General features: G+C 44.1%; 1 protein-coding gene across 1 annotated transcript in view; it reads left to right on the top strand.

Annotated features, from left to right (window-relative positions):
- CNTNAP2 (contactin associated protein 2) overlaps positions 1-20,888 on the top strand; it is a 936,385-nt gene that overhangs the window by 677,059 nt on the left and 238,438 nt on the right. The window contains exon 13 of the mRNA XM_033166345.1: positions 12,099-12,299. Coding sequence (XP_033022236.1) covers positions 12,099-12,299 — 201 coding nt within the window. The remainder of the gene's footprint in view (positions 1-12,098; positions 12,300-20,888) is intronic.

Here is a 20,888-nt window from a genome sequence, read left to right as displayed (position 1 = left end):
TGGATCTTAAGGCACAGTTGAAAGTACCTTTCTTGCCAAGCCTGTTTTCAGTTTCACAGGCAGACACAGCTCTTGACAGGGTATGGAGGAGCTTTTGTGTGCCTTTGACATTGATGTCCGTGATCATGGTTTTTTGATAGCTGTGACCAAGAGACGCGGTCTGTATTCCTAGAAGCCCCTGGGTCCCATTTTCCCCAAAGGGGCACAGAAGCACTCAGTCCATTGTATAGTAATGTGGGGGAAAAGGCTTGAGACATGAAATACAATATTGGTTTTGTTGTTATACCACAGCTTTGTTGAGAACTTGCTTTGACAAGGCCAAATGTGGCCAGAGTGGAGGGGACCTTCCTCAGCATAGTGTTCTCCCTGTCTTGAGACTTGGCATGGAGGTAAAAATAACTAAAAGGAAGTTTAAAAACATCACAGAAAATGACCACAAATAAGTCTGAAGACAACAAAACAGGGCACCGTAGGCAGAGACCTGAAAACTTGTCCATCGAGTATGAACTAGCATCAAAAATAGACCTTTCTCACCCAGCTGGAAAAGCTGGTGGCAACAGAAATCTCTTTGGTGCTTTCCACAAATTACAAATAGCGGGTGTCTGTCACAGCTCAGCAGGGATGCTATTCCACAAAACAGGGACAGCCTTCCCGGAAGCCCTGCTGTTGTGATATTTTAGAGACTTTAGAAGCTCTCCTGATGAAAGTAGCGACCCTCTGGGTTTATAGGGGTCTCTCAGGTAACCTGGCTTCCTGCTGCACAGGGCCTTATATGTTAGTAAAAGAATGTTGAATGTTGCCCAGTAGCAGACTGGGAACCAGTACAGACCCCACAGGGAAGGTGTCAGATCCTGGAAGTAGTCTGTTCCCACAAGCAGCCTAGCCTGGCCGGGGAGCTAGCTGATGATGAGGGATATTTGCTCTCTGCTGGGGACACCTTTCAAAATGAGTGCTTTAAGGTTTTTGACAGAATGATCTCTGAAATGAAAAAAAAAATCTCAGGTATATGGTACTGTTTCATCAGATTTCAGTTTTCTATGAGGGAAAATTTTAAATGAAAGTCCAACATCCCATCTTGAAAAATGTGCCACAGAATTTGGTACCACGTAGAGCCTAAACATTGATACAGTGGAACTGGTAAATGAAGTAGCTACTTCAAATTTCAAGCAGCAGAACTACTTGAAAACATTGGCGCAGCTTCCCATTTAGATATGTTGAAATGTATAGCCAAGTATGGGTTAAAAGCTGTTTATCTCAATATTGAAATAGCACTGAGAATATTTCTCAATATGTGAGTAAGTGTAGCATCTTGTGAACGTAGTTTCAATAAACTAAAACTCATTAAAAAAACTACTTCAAGTATGAGTGAAACCAGACTAAGAAATCTAGCAGTCTTGTCCATCAAGTATGAACTAATAATATAATAATAATAAATTTTTATTTATACCCCGCCCTTCCCAGCCAAAACCGGGCTCAGGGCGGCTAACACTAATTAAAATCACAGCAAAAACATAAACACAATCAATTAAAATAACAGATTAAAATACAAATTTAAAAATTCATATTAAAACTGCAGTCTCATTTTCAAATAACCCACCATAAAAGAATAATAGACGTTGCTGAAATTATGAAATGATGAAAGGGAAATCTTGTCACTTGATGGCAGTATCATCTTCCATCTTCCTGACATGCAGTTTCCTAATGCTTCAAGGAAAGCTTAAAATTTGTATGATATGAAATTCATGGCTCCGTGAAATATTTATTATTTCCTCCTCCATCTAGAGAGGCAGCGTCTTCCCCTGGTTTTGTTTCCCCCCCAAAAAAAATTATTGGTGTTTCCACATAAAAAATAACAAATAAAAAGAAAACAACAGATAAAGACATTCAACCAACATATAAAACAAATACAATAAACAATACTAATAACAATAAAATAAAAACTTATACATACCTCAGCAACACAGAAACACAGGAATCTATTAATTAAATTCTTATTTCGAATCTTATTTAGGGGGACTTCCCCCGTTCTCTCTTCTGCGTTCTATTTCTAATCTACTTTAGTAACTTTGTAACTAGTTTAACAATCATTCACCATACTTCTTGATCTTCAAATAGACATCTTATACAACTTATGTCATTCAACTTATTATTATCACATAAAATCATATTTCAAATCTTAACTTTTTATATCCTTTTTTCTCTTAACTTAGTAAAACTATTGCTGTTATTACTTCTAATTCCTACCTTAATAATATTATAATCAAAACATTATCCTAAAGAGCCTAAATATTTCTTCCCTTCTCCAAATCGCTTGTTTCCCTCTGACGTAGGAGTACCTTGGTAAGCCGTCCTGATAAATCTCATAAATTGCTTTACCCCACCCCCCTCCTCACCATCCTCCCTCTTCCCATCTTGATCTCCCACCAGTCTTCCCCAGCATATTCCCAGTCCAAATCTTTCTTTCCTCACACCGATCTGTTCTTCCAAAATGTCACATTTTCCTTGTTGCAGAATGTCACCTTTTCCTTGGTACCTAAAGGCCAAAACATTGTCCCCAAGTATCTTTGCTGAACTCTTCCAAACACCTTGTACATTATCTCCAGATGACTCTAGTCCATTCTTCAAATCCAATTTTAAATCCCAGAGTTGATATTCCTGCATTTCTGGGCTCTCACTCCAGAAAGCCGTTATAAAGTCATTGTCATCAGCCTCAGACCTCTCACGTCCTTGAGACCCTTCTTCTTGTTGAACCTGTGTCTTCTCTACTTCAAGTGATATCTCTGGGAAATATTTCACTCGGATTATATCTCTAAATGTATCTTCAGTTTCTCTAATTGTTACTTTTAGTTCCTCAGCAAAGTTCTTAAAGGCACTTCGAATCACTGAGAACGTTTCAATGGCACTCTGTTGCAAAAGTTCCAATTGCAGTAAAATTATTTCCTGGCCTGATGCCATTGCTGGGTCTGGAAGAGCCGTGGGAACAAGACAAAAATAGACAGGAGCAGGCAGGAAACAACAAAGTCTCAGTACTTTTCCATCCTCAGTGATCAAATTTCAGCTGCCATTTTCCCCCTTCCGTCAGAGGGTAAACTTTCTTTTGCTATAATTCTCTATTAATCGGAAGAAATAATTCAAATACCTCAGTCTCGTCCCAGAAAGGGATTTCTTAAGCAGTCAGAATCAGAATCAACGTAAAACCTCAAAGCAATCCAATATAGCAACAGCCAAATCCGGGGTTACTTTGTTCTTGCCGCAAAGGAGAGAAACGGACTTTCTCTTTTTAAGTCTCTCTCCGTAAGCCAATTAGTCCAAATTAAGTTCAAATTGCAGTCCTTACTTACAATTCCTTCTTTTTCCAGCTGAATTTTGGAAGAACGGAGCGCTCACCGCAGGCGGCCGGCTGCCGCTTTGGTTCCCCCGGTTGGGGACAGCTTCCTCAGCCCCGCGCCGGAGCCCGTTCACTCGAGCCTCCCTTTTACAAGGGAAGCTCGAGAACGGGATGGCACAAAGGGGCCCGCAGGGAAGCCCCGACCACGGGACGCTCCTCCCATGGGTTACCGGAGTCCGCAGCGCGGTTGCGGAGCTCCAAACCCCGGGGGAACCGGAGCCGTCTCGAAGCTGAGACGGCTCCCAACCACCCGCAATGGCGCTCACGCCGGAAGTGAGTCTTCCCCTTGTTTTGATTGACAACTTGCTACTAAATGCACATTATGGAATCATAAAATTATAGAATTGTAATGTTGGAAGGGACCCCAGGGTCATCTAGTCCAACCCCCTGCAATGCAGGAATCTCAGCTACAGCATCCACGGCAGATGGCCACCCAACTTCTGCTTAAAATCTCCAAGGAAGGACAGTCCACAACTTCCCGAGGGAGACCATTCCACTGTCCAACAGCTCTTACTGGCATAAAGTTTTTCCTGATGTTTTGTTACAATCTCCTTTCTTATATTTTGAATCCATTGGTTTAGATCCTGCCCTCCAGAGCAGGATAATAATAATAATAATAATAATAATAATATAATAATAATAATAATAATATAATAATAATAATATTTATTACTTATACCCCCCCCTCCATCTGGCTGGATTTCCCCAGCCACTCTGGGCGGCTTCAAACAAGAGATTTAAAATACATTAAAACATCAGTCATTTTTTTTTAAAAAAAAAACAACTTCCCTAAACAGGGCTGCCTTCAGATGTCTTCCAAACGTCAGATAGTTGTTTATTCCTTTGACATCTGATGGGAGGGCATTCCACAGGGCAGGTACCACTACCGAGAAGGCCCTCTGCCTGGTTCCCTGTAACTTTGCTTCTCACAATGAGGGAACCGCCAGAAGGTCCTCGGCGCTGGATTTCAGTGTCCAGGCTGAATGATGGGGGTGGAGATGCTCCTTCAGGTATACTGGACCAAGGCGATTTAGGGCTTTAAAGGTCAGCCCCAACATTTTGAATTGTGCTCGGAAACGTACTGGGAACCAATGTAGGTCTTTCAAGACCGGTGTTATATGGTCTCGGTGACCACTCCGAATGACCTGTCTAGCTGCCGCATTCTGGATTAATTTCCAGGTCACCTTCAAAGGTAGCCCCATGTAGAGCATGTTGCAGTAGTCCAAGCAGGAGATAACTAGAGCATGCACCACTTTGGCGAGACAGTCTGCAGGCAGGTAGGGTCTCAGCCTGTGTACAAGATGGAGCCCTGGACACAGAATTGACCTACGTCTCCATGGACAGCTGTGGGTCCAAAATAACTCCCAGGCAGCGCATCTGCTTCTTCAGGGGTAGAGTTGTCCCATTCAGGACCAGGGAGTTTCTCATACCTGCCCACCCCCTGTCCCCCCAAAACAGTACTTCTGTCTTGTCAGGATTCAACCTCAATCTGTTAGCCGCCATCCATCCTCCAGGCACTCACACAGGACCTTCACCACCTTCATTGATTCTGATTTGAAAGAGAGGTAGAGCTGGGTATCATCTGCATATTGATGAACACCCAGCCCAAACCCCCTGATGATCTCTCCCAGTGGCTTCACATAGATGTTAAAAAGCATGGGGGAGAGGACAGAACCCTGAGGCCCAGGGATCTGAACACTCATCCCCCAACACCACTTTCTGGACACGGCCCAGGAGAAAGGAGCGGAACCATTGTATAACAGTGCCCCCAGCTCCCAGTTCCTCTAGACGGTCCAGAAGGATGTTATGGTCAATGGTGTCAAAGGTCGCTGAGAACTAGGAAACAGCTTTCACCATCGACCAGCACAACCAAGGCAGTTTCAGTCCCATAAGGAGGCCTGAATCCTGATTGGAAGGGATCCAAATGGTCCACATCCTCCAGGCATGCTTGGAGTTGTTCAGCGACCACCCGCTCAACCACCTCACCCAAGAATGGAAGATTTGAGGCTGGGCAATAGTTGGCCATATTGGCCAGGTCTAAAGATTATTTTTTTAAGGAGCGGTTTAATGACCGCCTCTTTCAGCAGGTCTGGGAAGGCTTCCTCACAAAGGGAAGCATTCACCACCCCATGGAGCCCATCGCCCAGCCCTTCCCAGCTCACTTTTATGAGCCAGGATGGGTAAGGATCAAGGAGACAGGTTGGTTTCTCTCATCCAAGCAGCCTGTCCACATTCTTGGAGGTAACAGATTGGAATTAATCTCATGCAACTCGACTAGACAGGACTCTGGCACTCTCCCACCCCGCCCCACCACGGTGGAGTCTATCTGCAAAAAACTTTGCAAAATGTAATAGAGGCGGTGAAGAAAGTCCTTCGCTGCCACTATCGCCACTTGGTAGGCTTGACATTGAGCTCTAACCTGTGTCCGGTCTGATTCAGAATGAGTTTTCCACCACCGGTGCTCTAGCCATCTCAGCGATTGTTTCATCTGCATCACACTGTTGACTCATGTTAAGCTTGTGGTCCCCTAAGACCCACTAGATGTCTTTCACATGTACTACTGGCATATTGCAGTTATTAATATTATACAGATTGAAGCAATAGAATGCATAGGAACTGACTCATTATAAATGCTTTATAATGGATGTGTTTGCTGCCCCAGGCTCCTTGGAAGAAACGGCAGGATAAAAATCGAATTACTGTTGTTGTTGTTGTTGTTGTTGTTACTATTATTGTTACTATTATTGTTACTATTATGATGATGATTATGAAACCTCCTAGCAGCAATGGTGCAGCCCATAAACAACTTTACTACTTCGTTTTTTAGAATGCATGCACTAGCCCTTACTTGTGATGGATGCGTCCAGCCGATTGCAATGAGGCCCCATGTGGCTCTTAACTGGAAAGGGTCTGGCTGTGTTCATGCGGCAGCAGTATACCTGAACCACATCATCGGGGCGTCTTGCCCATAGAGGCAAGTGGCGTGGGGTGCCAGGGCTCCAAGTTTGCGCCAAGTTCTGGAGGGCACCAGGGAAGAGACGGAAGCTCACTGCCCTCGCCCGCCGCGCCGAAGCAGCACTGTGCCCTGAGCCTCCGCCTGCTGTGGCCACCGCGGCACAGGCGCCAGGGAACAGGTGGAGGCTGGGTGTGGCACCCTTGCCCGCCACACTGAAGCAGCGCTGCGCCCGAAGCCTCTGCCTCTTCCCTGCTGGAGGAGCCATCCTCCAGCCGCTGCCTGCCTCCTCCAGCCCTGCAAAGCTGCCGGCAGGGTTGTAAAAAGGTGAAACCAGAGGGGGGGGACGGGACGGGTGGAGGGATCTTTGAACCACGGCGCCAGATATCCTTAAGACAGCCCTGCACATCATGCATGTGCTGGGATTTTTAGTGCATACTCGCCCCCTGTCCTGCTTATGAATGTGAGAGATAGAATACAGTAGTGCGCTTCCTGTTGTGCATTTCAGCACCCAGAAATCTTCCGTCTGCCACTTCCAACCTCTGTGCATGGATCATCAGTTGAGGTTCATGATTTTCATGTTGCTAATGCAAACTGTATACCCCTGCAATGTCTTTGAAGGGCCACAAAAGAGGGAAGCAAAATGCTTCTCCCCACATGTCTTGTAAGAGACCCACTCCTTCCTGAGAACAAGGACCTTATAGTGGTAAATTGCTAAATATGCAATCTTTTTATGCTGTGAAATTTGCTTTGTGCTTAAAATAGGTCTTATGAGCATTAAGCTAATCAGCAGCCTCCTGATACCTGCAGAACTCCATCTCATTAGAGGAGATACCTTGGGCCTCCTGTGGAGGATCCATCTGCTTGCCTTTGCTTATTTTTAAACGTACGATTGGAGCCAATTATACTATATTGGTTCTTTTCCATATATGACTTTGGTGAGTGTCTAACATATTGCAGGGAGTATATATATTATGACTGAACAAACAATTATTGGGGTGTGGGGAATGAAGCTGAAAAATGAGAAGATGTGAGATGTTTTTTAAAAAAACTTTTGCACAACTTTTTCATTTTTTGCATGAGCCTGTCCATCTGAGATTCAGACCCCTTTGTTTTTGGGTGTCTGTGAATAATTTTGAAGCTTTGGTTTCCCCTTTCCTTTATTCCCAGTGCTTTAAAAAAATAAAATAAAATAAAAATGTTTAGGGGTACTCTCATTTTGACTCAAACCGGGCAAAATAAACAGTAAATGGACAAAAGTACAAAGATTCACAAAATGTTTGGGTGTATACGTACCCCTGCGTACCCCCAGGGGGGAAAAAGCACTGCTTTTTTCACAGACCACATGTGTGTATTTACCCAAAGGCTATGATCGTTTTCTCACTTTTGTTGCCAGAAAATGTTTGGCTGATTATATCTAGGGCCACAATGTTAGTTGATGAATTAATACAATTCTGGCTCAATTAAAATATTGGGCTTGAGTAATTGGGCATTGCCCCCATGCCACCTCCCAAGCCAACCTCTTCCATCTGTAAACTTTTCTCTTGTTGCCACTATCATGTATCCTCCTCTCTCTGACGGGAGCCTGTCCCTGCTGTTGCCAAGCCTGAAATGTCTATAATCACGCACTGCATGCTAACGTGTGTGTCTGCACATGTGTGATATTCTGAGATCTTTGATCCAAAGCTGTGGCCCACCATGAGGATGTTGCACTGTACTCTTCATTACTTGAATTATTTAGGGAAATTAGCACAAACCAATTAGTCCTTAATTGGGGTCAAAAGAAAGCTGTTTATTGTTCCAGAATGGCTCTGAATTATACAGTGAAATAGTTATGCAGACTGAGACACCAATATGCAATATTTACAAGGAAGTAAAGCTAATGTGTTTGAGTAGCATTGGATACAGGCTCCACAAACCCACTTTGCCTGACTGGTCAGCTTGTCTTTATGATAAAGAGAGGAGGAATCTTAGTGTTGCCTCAGGAGCCGGGGCCATGCTCAAAGTGCCCCCCCAGAATGGGCACCTGGGGAACATTGCTGTCACCTAAACCCAGGCCTGGGACAAAAATTCCACATATACGCAACAACAGCCTCCTCCCTCCCCTGGTTCTCAAAATGGAGCTTCAGCTGTCTAGACCCCAAGGATGGGTAGGGCAGTAACCAGCTGTGGGAGGGCCTCTCTCCATGCAGCTTTACGGGGCTCAATGACTCTGCGCCAGGGGAAGCAGGAATGGAGGAGAAGGGGGACCAAACACCCCATGCCAGTCCACCATTAGCCTGGTACTTCACTGCCCAAGAGAGGCCACTGCTGTCTCAGCTGCCTGCTCCTCAGGCCACAAGACTGGCCAGACAGCAGAGAATGAACAGGGCCAGAGATGGGAGGAGGAAGAGGAAGGTTGGCAGGTCCCTGCTTGCCCCTCGCTCTGCTTCCATCATTCCTGCGTAGCAGTAAAATTTCACTCTGGGCACAGACTTACTCAGCTGCAGAATTGGGACCTGTTCAGGTCTGAAACCAACCCCGTTGTCTAAGTGAATTGTGTCTGTTCCTTCTGTAACACACGAAAACCTGGAGGACCCTCATTCAAACTTTTGCTTCTCTACTACTCTTAGGCAGCAATCCTAAACCCACTTACCTGGGAGTACACTCTGTTGAATTCAGTAGGGCTTACTTCAGAGTAGACACATGCCAGATTCACACGTTCATTTCAAGCACTACGATAACAGTGAAAAAAGCAGTCGTGGCATCCCCTAAAGAACTGTGGGAGCTGAGAGTTGTGAGAAGACCCAAATACACCACACTGCTGTGTATCCTTAAATAAGTATTCCACATAAAAATCAAGCCAACTTTACTCATGGAGCTGCAAATCTAGTAATAAGGAGTGAAATATCAAGTGATATATGTGGGTATGTGGCATATTTCAACAGTATCCTGGCCCAGCAATCGATAAACCTTAACCTATGTATTTAGTTGCTTGTGCTAACCATTAAACAAGTGCCTTAAGTTGAAGCAGAAGGCAAGGCTCCCTTTGCCTTTGATGTTTGTTGATGCATTTGTCTGTGGCTTCAAGGACAGCCAACAATGATACTGAAATGTCTCTCACCTTTGACCTTAGCATTCTTCATATGCATATTAGTTAGCAAAGGCTTCTGGGGTGTGCGGAAATCACAATGTCAAAATAATCTCTTAATAATTTCGCATAAATCTTTAGCTTCATATATTAGATAAAGCTATATGCCTCTCATTAATTGAGATGACAATTAACAGAGAATAGACCAAAGTGTATTTACACAGGCTCCAGTGTTGTTAATAAGCTCAGCTACTGTATGGCACATCTGCTTGGCTAAGTGAATTTAGCGCTCATGCAAAATGCCATATGGCCTCACTAGGGACTCAGCAGCACAGGTTGAGACAGACCTTTGCCTTTCGTCTATTATTAACTGTTGGAGGTATGCTGAGGAAGAGAAGAATGGACTGCATTTTTAGAAGCCCTTGCAAAACAGCACCCAAGTCCCATTTCGAAATGAATTTCACTCCCATCTTCCTGACACTCTGATTTTTTTGATTTTTTTTTAATGGTGGGACAAGATGAATTGCTGGGCAGTCAGCTCTACTTAAACGGTGACCTTTAACTAGTTGCACTCTTCTTTTTTAAAGCCTTGTCTTCTTGGTTATAAACTCCATAGTTCACAATAGTTGTACCAGATAGCCTAGATTGCAGAGAATGTCTTGATTTGGAAGCTTCTTCTTTTTTTATTTATTTAATTCCTTAATATAGTTACAAAAACAAACTCCGCTATAAACAAAACAAAACAAATACAACACCAAAAAAGAGAAAAAATTATTTCACAATCCATATAATCCTTACTCTAACCCTCTACTCACCCTAACCCTCCCCCTCCCCCCCTCTACTTCCCCTCCACCAAGTGTGATTTGGTACCCAAACTATCCGGTTTCTGTTACTTTCCCAGTTGCTTTGTTACAAAAATAAATAAATAAATCCATTTTAATTCACTTTGTTTCTTGTCGTTATTCCCCCATGCACTTTCCCAGCTCCTTCCCCCCCCCCCACAATGCTAATTCAGGACAGTGCCTTTCCATGTATTCTTTAAGCCTTTCCCACTCTTTGATTAACTCTTCATTTGACCGACCCCTAATGCTGGCTGTCAATTTGGCCAATTCAACAAATTCTATTAATTTACATCTCCACTTTGTAGCCAGCCCTGTAGCACCTTCTCCAACAACTTAAATTAGATCAAATAAAATCCACACCTTATTGATGACAGATGTAAGATGTTTGGCATAGGCAGTGATGCCAAGGGTCAACCCGACAGTGGGGAATTCCTATGACTTACAACAAATAGGGGGACCCCTGCAGGGATTGCCGCCTTGAGGGGTGCTGGACATCTGAATGAAAGCAACTCCTCCTGGATCCCTTTAATGGGATCCCCTACCTTTGGAGGGGCAGGCAGAGACTACCACCCTCCCCTCCACCCAAGACTAAGGTGTACCCAATGCTTAAATGATCTGACGAGGAAGAAACCAAGTGCCAGGACAAGGGCAGGGCACCTTAAGTATCCTGCGAGTGGACCTGAGGGAAGCCTCCCCAAAGGAGGCCTTGCCTCCAAGCCTGCCTGTGATTGGCTATCTTGCAGGTGGGCCTGGATCCACTTCCCGGCCAAAGTAAATATGAATGGCAGGCAGAGCTTCACTGCTAAGCTGCCAGCCAAAAAGCCAGGCTTTAATAAATCAATGAAAGAAGCGAAGGGTCTGCCTCTCCCCCCTCCTCCTCTCTGCTCATCCCCCCTCCCCAATGGCCCCAAAGAGGCTGCCCCCATTTGCCACACGCAAGAGTGGGGGCGAATTGAGGGCATCTATCCATTCCGAGTTTCTACCATCACCCTATCATCTAATAAGCAGCATTATTACCCCATCAGAACCTGAACTTGGATAAGTGCTTTATGATATAATGAATGTTGACAGGCCACAAAGCATCTTGCTGCATGAAGGCAGCAGAGCAAAGAAGCAGGCTATATAAACACTAGGTCGTCAGCCCTTATATAACCTTAATCAAGATTAATCTCACTTTACCATGGCATGCTTTATTAAGATATGTGTGGTAGTCTCATTCCTGAAATGAAAAGAAAGGAACCGGAAAAGAAAATAGCACTGCATATAAGCAAACCTAGAGTGTGATCTGCCAAAGGTTTTGGTAGCCAAAGGCAGTACTGCAGTTGTTTTGGATTCAGATTGGCAAGGAAGATCACAAAAGTTGCTCTTTGATGGGTTTCATTTACAGGGTGAGAAAAATATACAACAAAGCAAGAGGAAACAGACATCATCTGTTGCTGGGGAATCCCTTCCCTTCCTGGGCGGACAATGAATTGATCTCCTTACAGGCCATGGGGCAGCTGTGGGTGGGCTTACTGGGAGTGCTGATGACATTTGATCACCAGCTTTGGGGGTGTCAATCCCATGAACCTGTCCATGTTTCTGTCTGGCAAGGTCAGGGAAGTGGTTAGTTATAACCAATGTGGGGCTACAAAGGGAGGTGATGGCATCGGCTGAGCTATTCCCATGCTTTTCTCCTCGACGCTTAAAGTGCCGAGTCAGTCTTTATGACTCACAAGGAGACCCAGGTGGTCCTATTTTGAAAGGACACGTGGCCCCTCACGTGGCACCCTCCCCTCGCGTGGCCTTTCTATGATAAGTGATGATTTTGGCACACTGAAATGTTTTTCTTTCTTTTTCTTTCAGAGGACAAAGTGTGGACGACTGTGAATCATGATTTGCAGGAACATTCCCCGGTGGTGAGCAAGAGGCCGGAGAAGCACGCTTTGCTGCAGCTGAATTACAGTGCCACCATGGATCAGATCTCCGCCATCACAAGCAGCGCCGAGTATTGTGAGCAGTTCATTTCCTACACCTGCAAAATGTCAAGGCTGCTGAACACCCCAGGTAGGCAGGCCATTTTCTAAACAAGTGTCCTGGTTTTACATCTGGCTTAAATCTAATCCAAAGCACTTCCTGGCGTGGCTTTAGTAATCCAGCCCACTTGGGGTGGGGGGGTGTCCTTTATTTGCATACCTCATTAATGATATTGTCATTTTGGTGTGTTTCTATATTGTGCTGCTGATGAAATATTTATTCAGTTTGGGATGAGTCGTGCTGCGGTTTCCATAAGCTAATTTTAATGTAGTGAATACAAAAAAGTGAATTCAAAAAGTAGCCTCTTCCATCCCCACATTCAACTCTTGTAAGAATTTTTATTTTTGCTGTTGCCATCTTTGTTTTTATGTATATTGTGTTTTATATGATGTTAGCTGCTCTGAGCCCAGCTCTGGCAGGGGAGGGTGGGATACAAATGAAATTCATTATTATTATTATTTCTGTACAGAAAGCTGATTTCTAAAAGGAAAGATGTTTCCAAGCATCTGCTTAGAAGCCACACCCTCTGACCTGGAAGTCTTAGGTGGGAGAGAAGAGCTACTCAGTGGGGAAGGAAATGCACTAAGGCCATACTCAGCAGTGCCCTGTTATTAGCATTTTAGAGGTCACAGAGTTGAGTCCTTCTACTGAAAACAAGATCCTGGTCTGATTTAGAGACTCTTTGGGTGCAAAACAGAAGCAGGAGTGAGTGTCTCAAACTTCCTGTTCCTCTTCATCTTCCAGTTCAGACTTTTGACCCCCTCCATGTGAGCACTTGTGGGAGCTTGAATGGCTATTAATAGAAGCTTGGTGTGTCTTTCTGTGTCCTGAACACGCACCTCCACTTTTATTATGATCTTCAAGGAAGAAATTGCATTACAATATTTTGTGTTTGCATCTTGCCTTCCTCGCTGGGAAATGGGCACGGTATCTGGCTGTTGCTTGAATCTGAAGCACAGAATTGCACTTGGAACAAACGTACCAATTTCAGCCTGATACTCAGGGAGACATAAAAGCATGTTGCTAATAAACTTGCAAACATGGAATGATAAATGGGTGAGTTAAACCAAAGGCCTCGCTTTGCTCAGGTAGTCAAAGTTTGCAGATTATCAAAAGCACCTTAAAGATAAAAGAACTGGAGGTATATAAGCAAAGGTTGGATGGCCATCTGTCATGGGGGCTTTAGCTGAGAATCCTGTGTTGCAGGGGGTTGGACTAGAGGACCCTTGGGGTCCCTTCCAGCTCTATAATTCCATGCTTCTATTATTGTATGGCTGACAGTCTTCAATAGCCATGCTTCTCCCGACTTGCTAATTCTAGAGGGGTGGCAGTTTCCAAAGAATTGGGTGGTGTTTACAGAGAGAATCCCTATTATGTTTTATTATGTCTTATTTGAACTACACATATTTTAGATCTGGCACACAGGATGTTCTCAGAGAATTAGATGCATTATTATACCACACACAAGCACACAAACACATTTTGCTTCCAAAGAGCGAGACAGGAAAAACAAATCAATGCAGATCATTTTAGTATTGTTTACGTCCCGCCAGTGGCTAGTCTGCGCACATCCTACAGCGGTGATTTACACAGTGGAAAAGCAGAAGCTGATACATTTCTTCTGTAAATAGCCTGTTCCTCAGCTCTGTTCAGCAAGTGGCCAGCTCCTTTTTGTCCCTATCCTCTTCTTCTGTTTACTCTCTGGGAGTGTTGTCTTATAATACATAATGATACGCTTCTTATCTTATAATATAAAATTCTGTGGCTTCTTCTTCTGGAGAATTTTACAAATAAATCACACTGGGCTGGCATGCGTGCAGGTGGAGCAGAGAGACTAGATTAAAAACATATGGTTTTTGCTTTTGTAGGGTGATAATATTTTAGGCCATATCACAACTAGGGCTGGGCAATATTTGGTTCTCAACATCTCAATATATCACCTGCTAAACATTGTGATATGCCAATATATCACAATGTCTGAAATAAAGATGGAGCTATGTGGAGACATTGGCTGGCTTCATGTTTTTTCTAGCACCGTGGTTTTTGCCGCCGCTGCTCTTGTGGTTTGCTGCCCCCCCCCCCTGCATTAGGGAGGGGAGAGCAGAGCGGGCAGAGTTAATGTTATCCAGGAATGCAGGAATCAAGAGAAGCATTGGCTGGCTTTGTGGTTTTTCTCACTGTGATTTTTGAATAGCACATACACACAGGCATCATGATTTGTGACTTCAAACTGGTTTTGGACATATATTGCTCAGCCCAAACACACATTACGATTCGCAATATATTACCAGGTCAAAAATTATGAAACCGATATCACACTATGGGCTTCAAAATGGTTTCGACGAGATATTGATATATCGCCCAGCACTAATCACAAGAGAAGTTTCTGCTCAGATGCTCAGAGCATCCAGCTAAGTCAGTTCAACTGCTTGTATGCTTGAACTTTTGTATGGAGGGGAAACTGGTTTAAAAACACTCGTGTCAGATGTCATTCTGTACCCTAGAAGCATTCCTTGCTGTTGTAATGAGGAAGAGGCTGGTGTCAGTCCAAGACAGGGCAGTGCCCTCTAAGGTGCCAGAGTAAGCTATGGCAACTTTCATTTTATGCAGTGAAAATTCTCTAGTTGGGAAGTGGCAGTTTTTGATCAGCCTCCCTCAGATGACTAATGCTAGTCCCAGACAACCATCACTGTGGTGGTCAATGGCAAGGCAGCCATGGCAAGCCAGGGCGGGGGCAGATTTGTGGCTGCCTCAGAAGCTCAGAGCAGGAGAGTGCTCTGCGGAAGAAAAGAAGCATGCAGGCCAGACTCCCAAGGAGAAGCAAAGGCCGGGTCAGTCAGAGTCAGGACAAAGGGACAGTGTGGGTGTGTGATTCATGTGTGGGTGGGTGTATGAAAGAAAGAAAGAGAGAAAGAATGTTTGTGTCTGAATAAAATGATATAGACTGGCATATTGTCCATGAATACTGGGAGTGAGGATTTCCTAGATGCTTAATTCCTTAGTTATATAATGCAGAGTTTTCACCTCTACTGTGCCATTGACAGGCAACTCTCCCTTCTTGTGGTTCTTTAAAGTGGACTTGGACCAGGCAACCCTTCAAATAGAGGACTTCTTCAAACAGAGGACTGTACTCATAAAGCAGGACACATTGCCACTCTAAATGGGACCAGAAGGCCTTTGACAGTTTTGTTGCCTAGGATTTTTTTAAAATTTGTATTCTTGTTGGTGTTGCTTTCATCCTCCTCCATTACTGTAAACATATTTGCTACCCCACGTATCCCCTAAGGTTAGTGTCTGAAGCATCAGTTGCCCTACAAAATGTGTTTGGAGGCTGAAACCAATGAGAACCGATCATCAGGCCCATTACGAGAACATCTAGACAAGTTCTAGGCAAGGAGTCTAGAACTGATTATCAAAATGCTTGATTGGATTTGACTAACAGATCAGTGGGTTGTTTCAGCTATACTCTTGGTAAGCCGACAGTGTTCTGATACCACCTACTGGAAGAAATGAAGCAAAATAGGTTTCAAACCCTCTCCCTCCTTCTGATTCCTCCAGGCTCATTCTCTCTGAATTACATCTGGAATCACAGAGAGGTTTTTTACTTCACAACAGAAGCAATAAAGTGGCAAGCAGAATATTTGGGTTCTAGAGATGAACATGTGGGGTGTAAGGAACTGGTAAACAAAATTGCTGCATAACTTTTTAAAAAAATATTAAACCTTTTGAGGATTCCTTTAAGTCCACGTATGGTTTCAGAGAATCATAAAGTTGGAAGGGACCCTGAGGGTCATCTAGTCCAGTGTTTTTCAACCTTTTTTGGGCAAAGGCACACTTGTTTCATGAAAAAAATCACGAGGCACACCACCATTAGAAAATGTTAAAAAGTTAACTCTGTGCCTATATTGACTATATTAAAGTAATTTTCCCACGGCACACCAGGCAACATCTCGCGGCACACTAGTGTGCCACGGAACAGTGGGTTGAAAAACACTGATCTAGTCCACACCCCCTGCAATGCACAAATCTCAACTAGATCGTGTTAGGATAGGTCCACACACACAGCCTTTCCCGGTGGGCAGTGTTGCTTATGGCCTAAGGGGCGGAGGGAGCCGCCTCCCCTGCATCTTGTGGCCGAGTCATTGTTGCTGGGGTTCTCCCCTGTGAACAGCCCAGACAATCAGCTTTCGGGGGGTGGCGTGGGCAAACTAACGCGGCACAGGCAGCCGCCCATCTCTCACCTCCCAACGCATCACCCAGCCCCCACCCCCACACTCTTTTCATGCTGTGCATCAGCATCATGACCTGTTTGTCGGTCGCCATATTGTTCAGGCACGGTAGGTTTTTTCATTTGGCAAGCTGTGGCACCAGCCATTTGGTTTTTGCTACCTGGTATCAATCATCACAACTTTTGTGAGGTTAGGCATTGGATAAGCCTTTGTTTGGATAGAGGGAGGTTGCCTTCGCCTGCCTCTTCAGTAAGGGTACCCTGTTAAAGGGATCTGGGGTGTGAATACTGTCTGAGGCCTGGGCGTGGGCTAGGGCCATGTCACAGCCCCTACAGGGACCCCTTGGGGTGCCCTTATTTGATGTAAGTCATAGGGCTCCCCCTATTGGTGCCTAAGCCAAACCGCTCACATCTGTAACCAATAAAGTTGTGGCCTATTTGAACCCATGTGTTTTATTGTTCTCCTGGGAACTTTGTGGCTCAGGTGCCTTGGCACGCAACTGGCCATCCAACCTCTGCTTAAAAACCTCCAAGGAAGGAGAGTCCACCCCCACCCTGAGGGAATCCGTTCCACTGTCCAACAGCTCTTACTATTGAAAAGTTCTTCCTGATGTTTAGTTGGAGTCTCCTTTTGTATAACTTGGATCCATTGGTTCAGATCCCATCCTGTGGAGCAGGAGAAATAGGCTTGGCTTTGTTGCTTCTTTTCTTAACCCACATATCGCTTTATAAAGAGCATAAATGGAGGACATCAAGAGATTTTTAAAAAAGAATATTGTCCCAAAGCAAAATATAAAGATTGCCTGTGCTATATTTAAAAACAACAAACAAACAGAAACAGTATCGATAGGCATGGGGGACAGAAAAATCAATAAAACAAGCTTGCTGCAAAAATTGATTTGGACATGAAAAAACAACATTTTAGCTGCATCTGCTGCTTAGAAATCTCTGCCCTTTGATGAGCAGTGTCACTGCTGGGATGGTGAAGACAGAAAAGCATTATAAGCACCAGAAAGGCAGAGTTGCAGCAGCAAGGTAGCAGCTGAGAGAGGCCTCGCCTGCAATTAACGAGAGAAAGCTTAAGGCATTGTGTGAAGTGGCTCCATTCTTCTAAAAAGATGAAATTCCAAATGTGAGAAATCATTACTTAGGAGGCAGGACAAATATTGCTTAGGAGTGCCCCTGCTACACTTGTTCTGCCACCATGATGAGCATGCAAACTCATTGGAGAATCATCTGGCATTTCCTATTTTGAGCAGGATCCCAGACTTATTCATAGGTGAGTTACATGAGAAAAGCACGTGCCCCTATCAGCATTCCCCATGCACGCTGCCATTTTCAAATGCATTAACCACGTTAATGTGCACATGTGCTTTCAGCTGGCAAAGGGTGGTGCAGTGCTTTGGCTCAGGCTGGGGTCATATCCCCGAGTAGTCATGGAGTTCCCTGGGTGCCTTGAGCCAGTCACTGCCTGAGCCTAGCATACTCAGCACCAAGGGATCATGGGCCAGGCCAGACCTGCCTTCCAAACCTCCAGGCTTGTAAAATATCACTTGACCAAAGGACATCATCACTCCTGCTGTGAAAAAGGTACTAGAGCTGTGACACCCCCACCCAGTGCCAGATTTACGTATAAGCTAAACAAGCTATAGCTTAGGGCCCCACTCTCTTGGGGCCCCCAAAAAAAATTAAAGGAAAAAACAACAACTGGGTGTACATTTCCAATTACTTTGATAAAATACATATTTTGTTAGGTGCAAATGACTTTCGATACCTAAGAAAACAGTGACAATTTGTGGTTGACAAAGGACAGCTGGACATATAAAGGGCCCCGTTACCTTCAGTAGCTTAGGGCCTCATCAAACCTAAATCTGGCCCTGCCCCCACCCACCCCAACTTTTCTGCTCAACTGCACCACAGGCTACATTTATTCCTAAATTTCACTTTTAAAGAATAAGTAAGAAACATGCACCACGTAATTGCACACCTGTTCACCAGATCTCTATAGCTAAAATATATGGTATTATTGGCCAGCACAATTGTTTTCACAATGGGCTCTAGCAGTTTTAAATGTATTGTTCCATCCCAGTCTCAGAGCAGTGCAAGGTTTCAGGCTGAGTTCCCTTGGAATGAGGGACAGTGGAAGCTTGTCTGGTGTCTTTGCACAGATATACAACCTGAGCCCATGGTTCTGTTTCTCAGCTGCCCAGCCTGCTGCCTGCTTCTAGTTCTGGCTCACATAACTCAACTGCCAACTCTGTCTTTCTAGCTACCAGCAAGGTTGAGGGAACAAGACCCACCCATTGCTGTCAGGCACAGTTACCTTAATGGCCCACACTTAGGGGGCCATTACCAAGAAACATGTCTGGCTATTTCAACAGTTTCAATCTTTGCTTTCATGTTAACACTTGCTGGCTCAGGGAATTAGAAGCATCTCAGGCCTACAACCTACTAGCAATATCATTACTGGCTAGTATGCAGAACTCTGACTAACACAAGACATTCAGGAAAATGATCAGCCTTACTTTCTTTTTTTGTCAGTCAGTCTTCATCTAGTCGTCATCCTGCCCCCACCAACCCAACCTCCTCAGCCGAATGTCTCCTGTCCCAAAATTGCTATTCTGCCAATATACAATCCAGGCAAGCAACAACTCCATTTGGATTGCTGTTGAATCATGTAGATAGAAGCGGGGGGGGGGGGCACACCATGAATGTTACAGGACTGTTCTTAAGACAGGAAACTGAAAGGATAGATATTTGCTATAAAGCTATTTGTTTGTATTTTTTGCTTTCTATTTACTGAGGATTTGTAGTGGGTAACAATACATTTTAAACCACATGCGAAAATATGAAACTATCACAAAACATGTGAAGACTAAAATATCACCCAGGTGAAACTTTGTCAAACATAACCACTTTTCCAACTGCTAAGGACACTGAGGGTCCAACAATGCTTCTCTTTTCTGGGCTCATTTGACATCATTTATTTGTTATGCAGTTGAAGTCAAGTAACAAATGATCTTATAGGTTGTGGCTTCAGCACATTTCTCAGCACATTTTTTGGGAAGTCAGTCCGATTTAAGTCCATGAACTTTTTTAGGGCTGGGTGAGTGAGGTTTTTAAAAACCCATTTCATGACTATGATCCCAACACCAAACATTGCACAATAGGACTGGGGAACATGTGGTCCTTCAGGTGTGGCTGAACTGCAACTCGCATCATCTGGACTACTATTGTATTCCCTCGTCATCGAATACAAACATCAGTGGGGTTTAAATGCTCATTGATGACAGAAAAACATTCTGGCCATGTTTGCAGCCCTCACTCTGGTCATATGCTGTAACAACCACATGTCGGCCAGTTAATCCTTAGTATATCATGGCCCAAATTTATAGATGAAAAACATCTGTAAGAAGTGGAACTTATTTTATTCCAATGCTTCTGTCATATTTAAAATTAGTTAACAGGCATGTCTCGTCCTCAGTTACCTGAGGGAAGATGGTGACTAGGTGGCAGGTAAAAAAGATGACAGCTTCCCATGGTTCCTAGTATGGAGTTATTCACGAGAATTTGCAGATACATGTCCTGGTCTCCTCTTGTGATCATGATGAGGTGCCAGTTTTGTCACATACAGAGGCTCAAATGCTTGTGCTTTCAGACATCTGATTGTGCAGGATGCAATCAGGGGGGGGGGGGGAAACCCAGCTTAAAAGAACTTCTCTGTTCTATTGAGGGAACTAATCTTTCTCTTAGATTGCTGTCAGCTCAACACAGGTGGTGGTAACCTGGGGCTTGCTCAGGGCACTGCAGGTTGAGACTTGCATCTCGTGTAATCAGTCTGATTGTCAATGGCACTTCATTGGTGTACAGAACATGCTTTTTATTATCGTCCTCTAATGCTTTTTCTCTTGGTGAAGGAAGTAATGGCAAATTTAAGTTGCTGTTTCCTAACTCTGCAAAGATTTTCTTTCTCTCCCCTCCCCCACACAACTATTCCCAACTCCAGGTCTCTTCATCCTCGTCATCCTTTTAAATTACATTCTGTTTCATTAATTAAATACAAACTGCCCTGTGATCCTATGATGAAGGGCAGTATAGAAATTTAATAAAATAGTATGGAAACAGATCAGACATAAAATACAATGGGAAAAACTTCATGACTCTGTTTGGATTATTTTTAATTAGAGAGAGTGTCAAAATCAATCTCAACCAAAGTGAAATAAGATCCTGAGCTCTGGTTGAAGAGAGAAATTTGGATTAGACCAAGGCTTATGGCATGCTTTGTTCATGGTCCATGCCTGGAGCCCATTCTTGGCTCCAGTATCTCTGCCTTCAAGCTGGGACTGGATGACAGAATCCATTCCACACCTGCCAATCCGTTCTGGATTTTG

Source organism: Lacerta agilis, chromosome 12, assembly GCF_009819535.1.
Source record: "Lacerta agilis isolate rLacAgi1 chromosome 12, rLacAgi1.pri, whole genome shotgun sequence".
In the NCBI taxonomy this organism is placed as follows: Eukaryota; Metazoa; Chordata; class Lepidosauria; order Squamata; family Lacertidae; genus Lacerta; species Lacerta agilis.
Note: the sequence above shows the minus strand (reverse complement) of the source record. Positions and strands in the feature narration are given on the sequence as shown.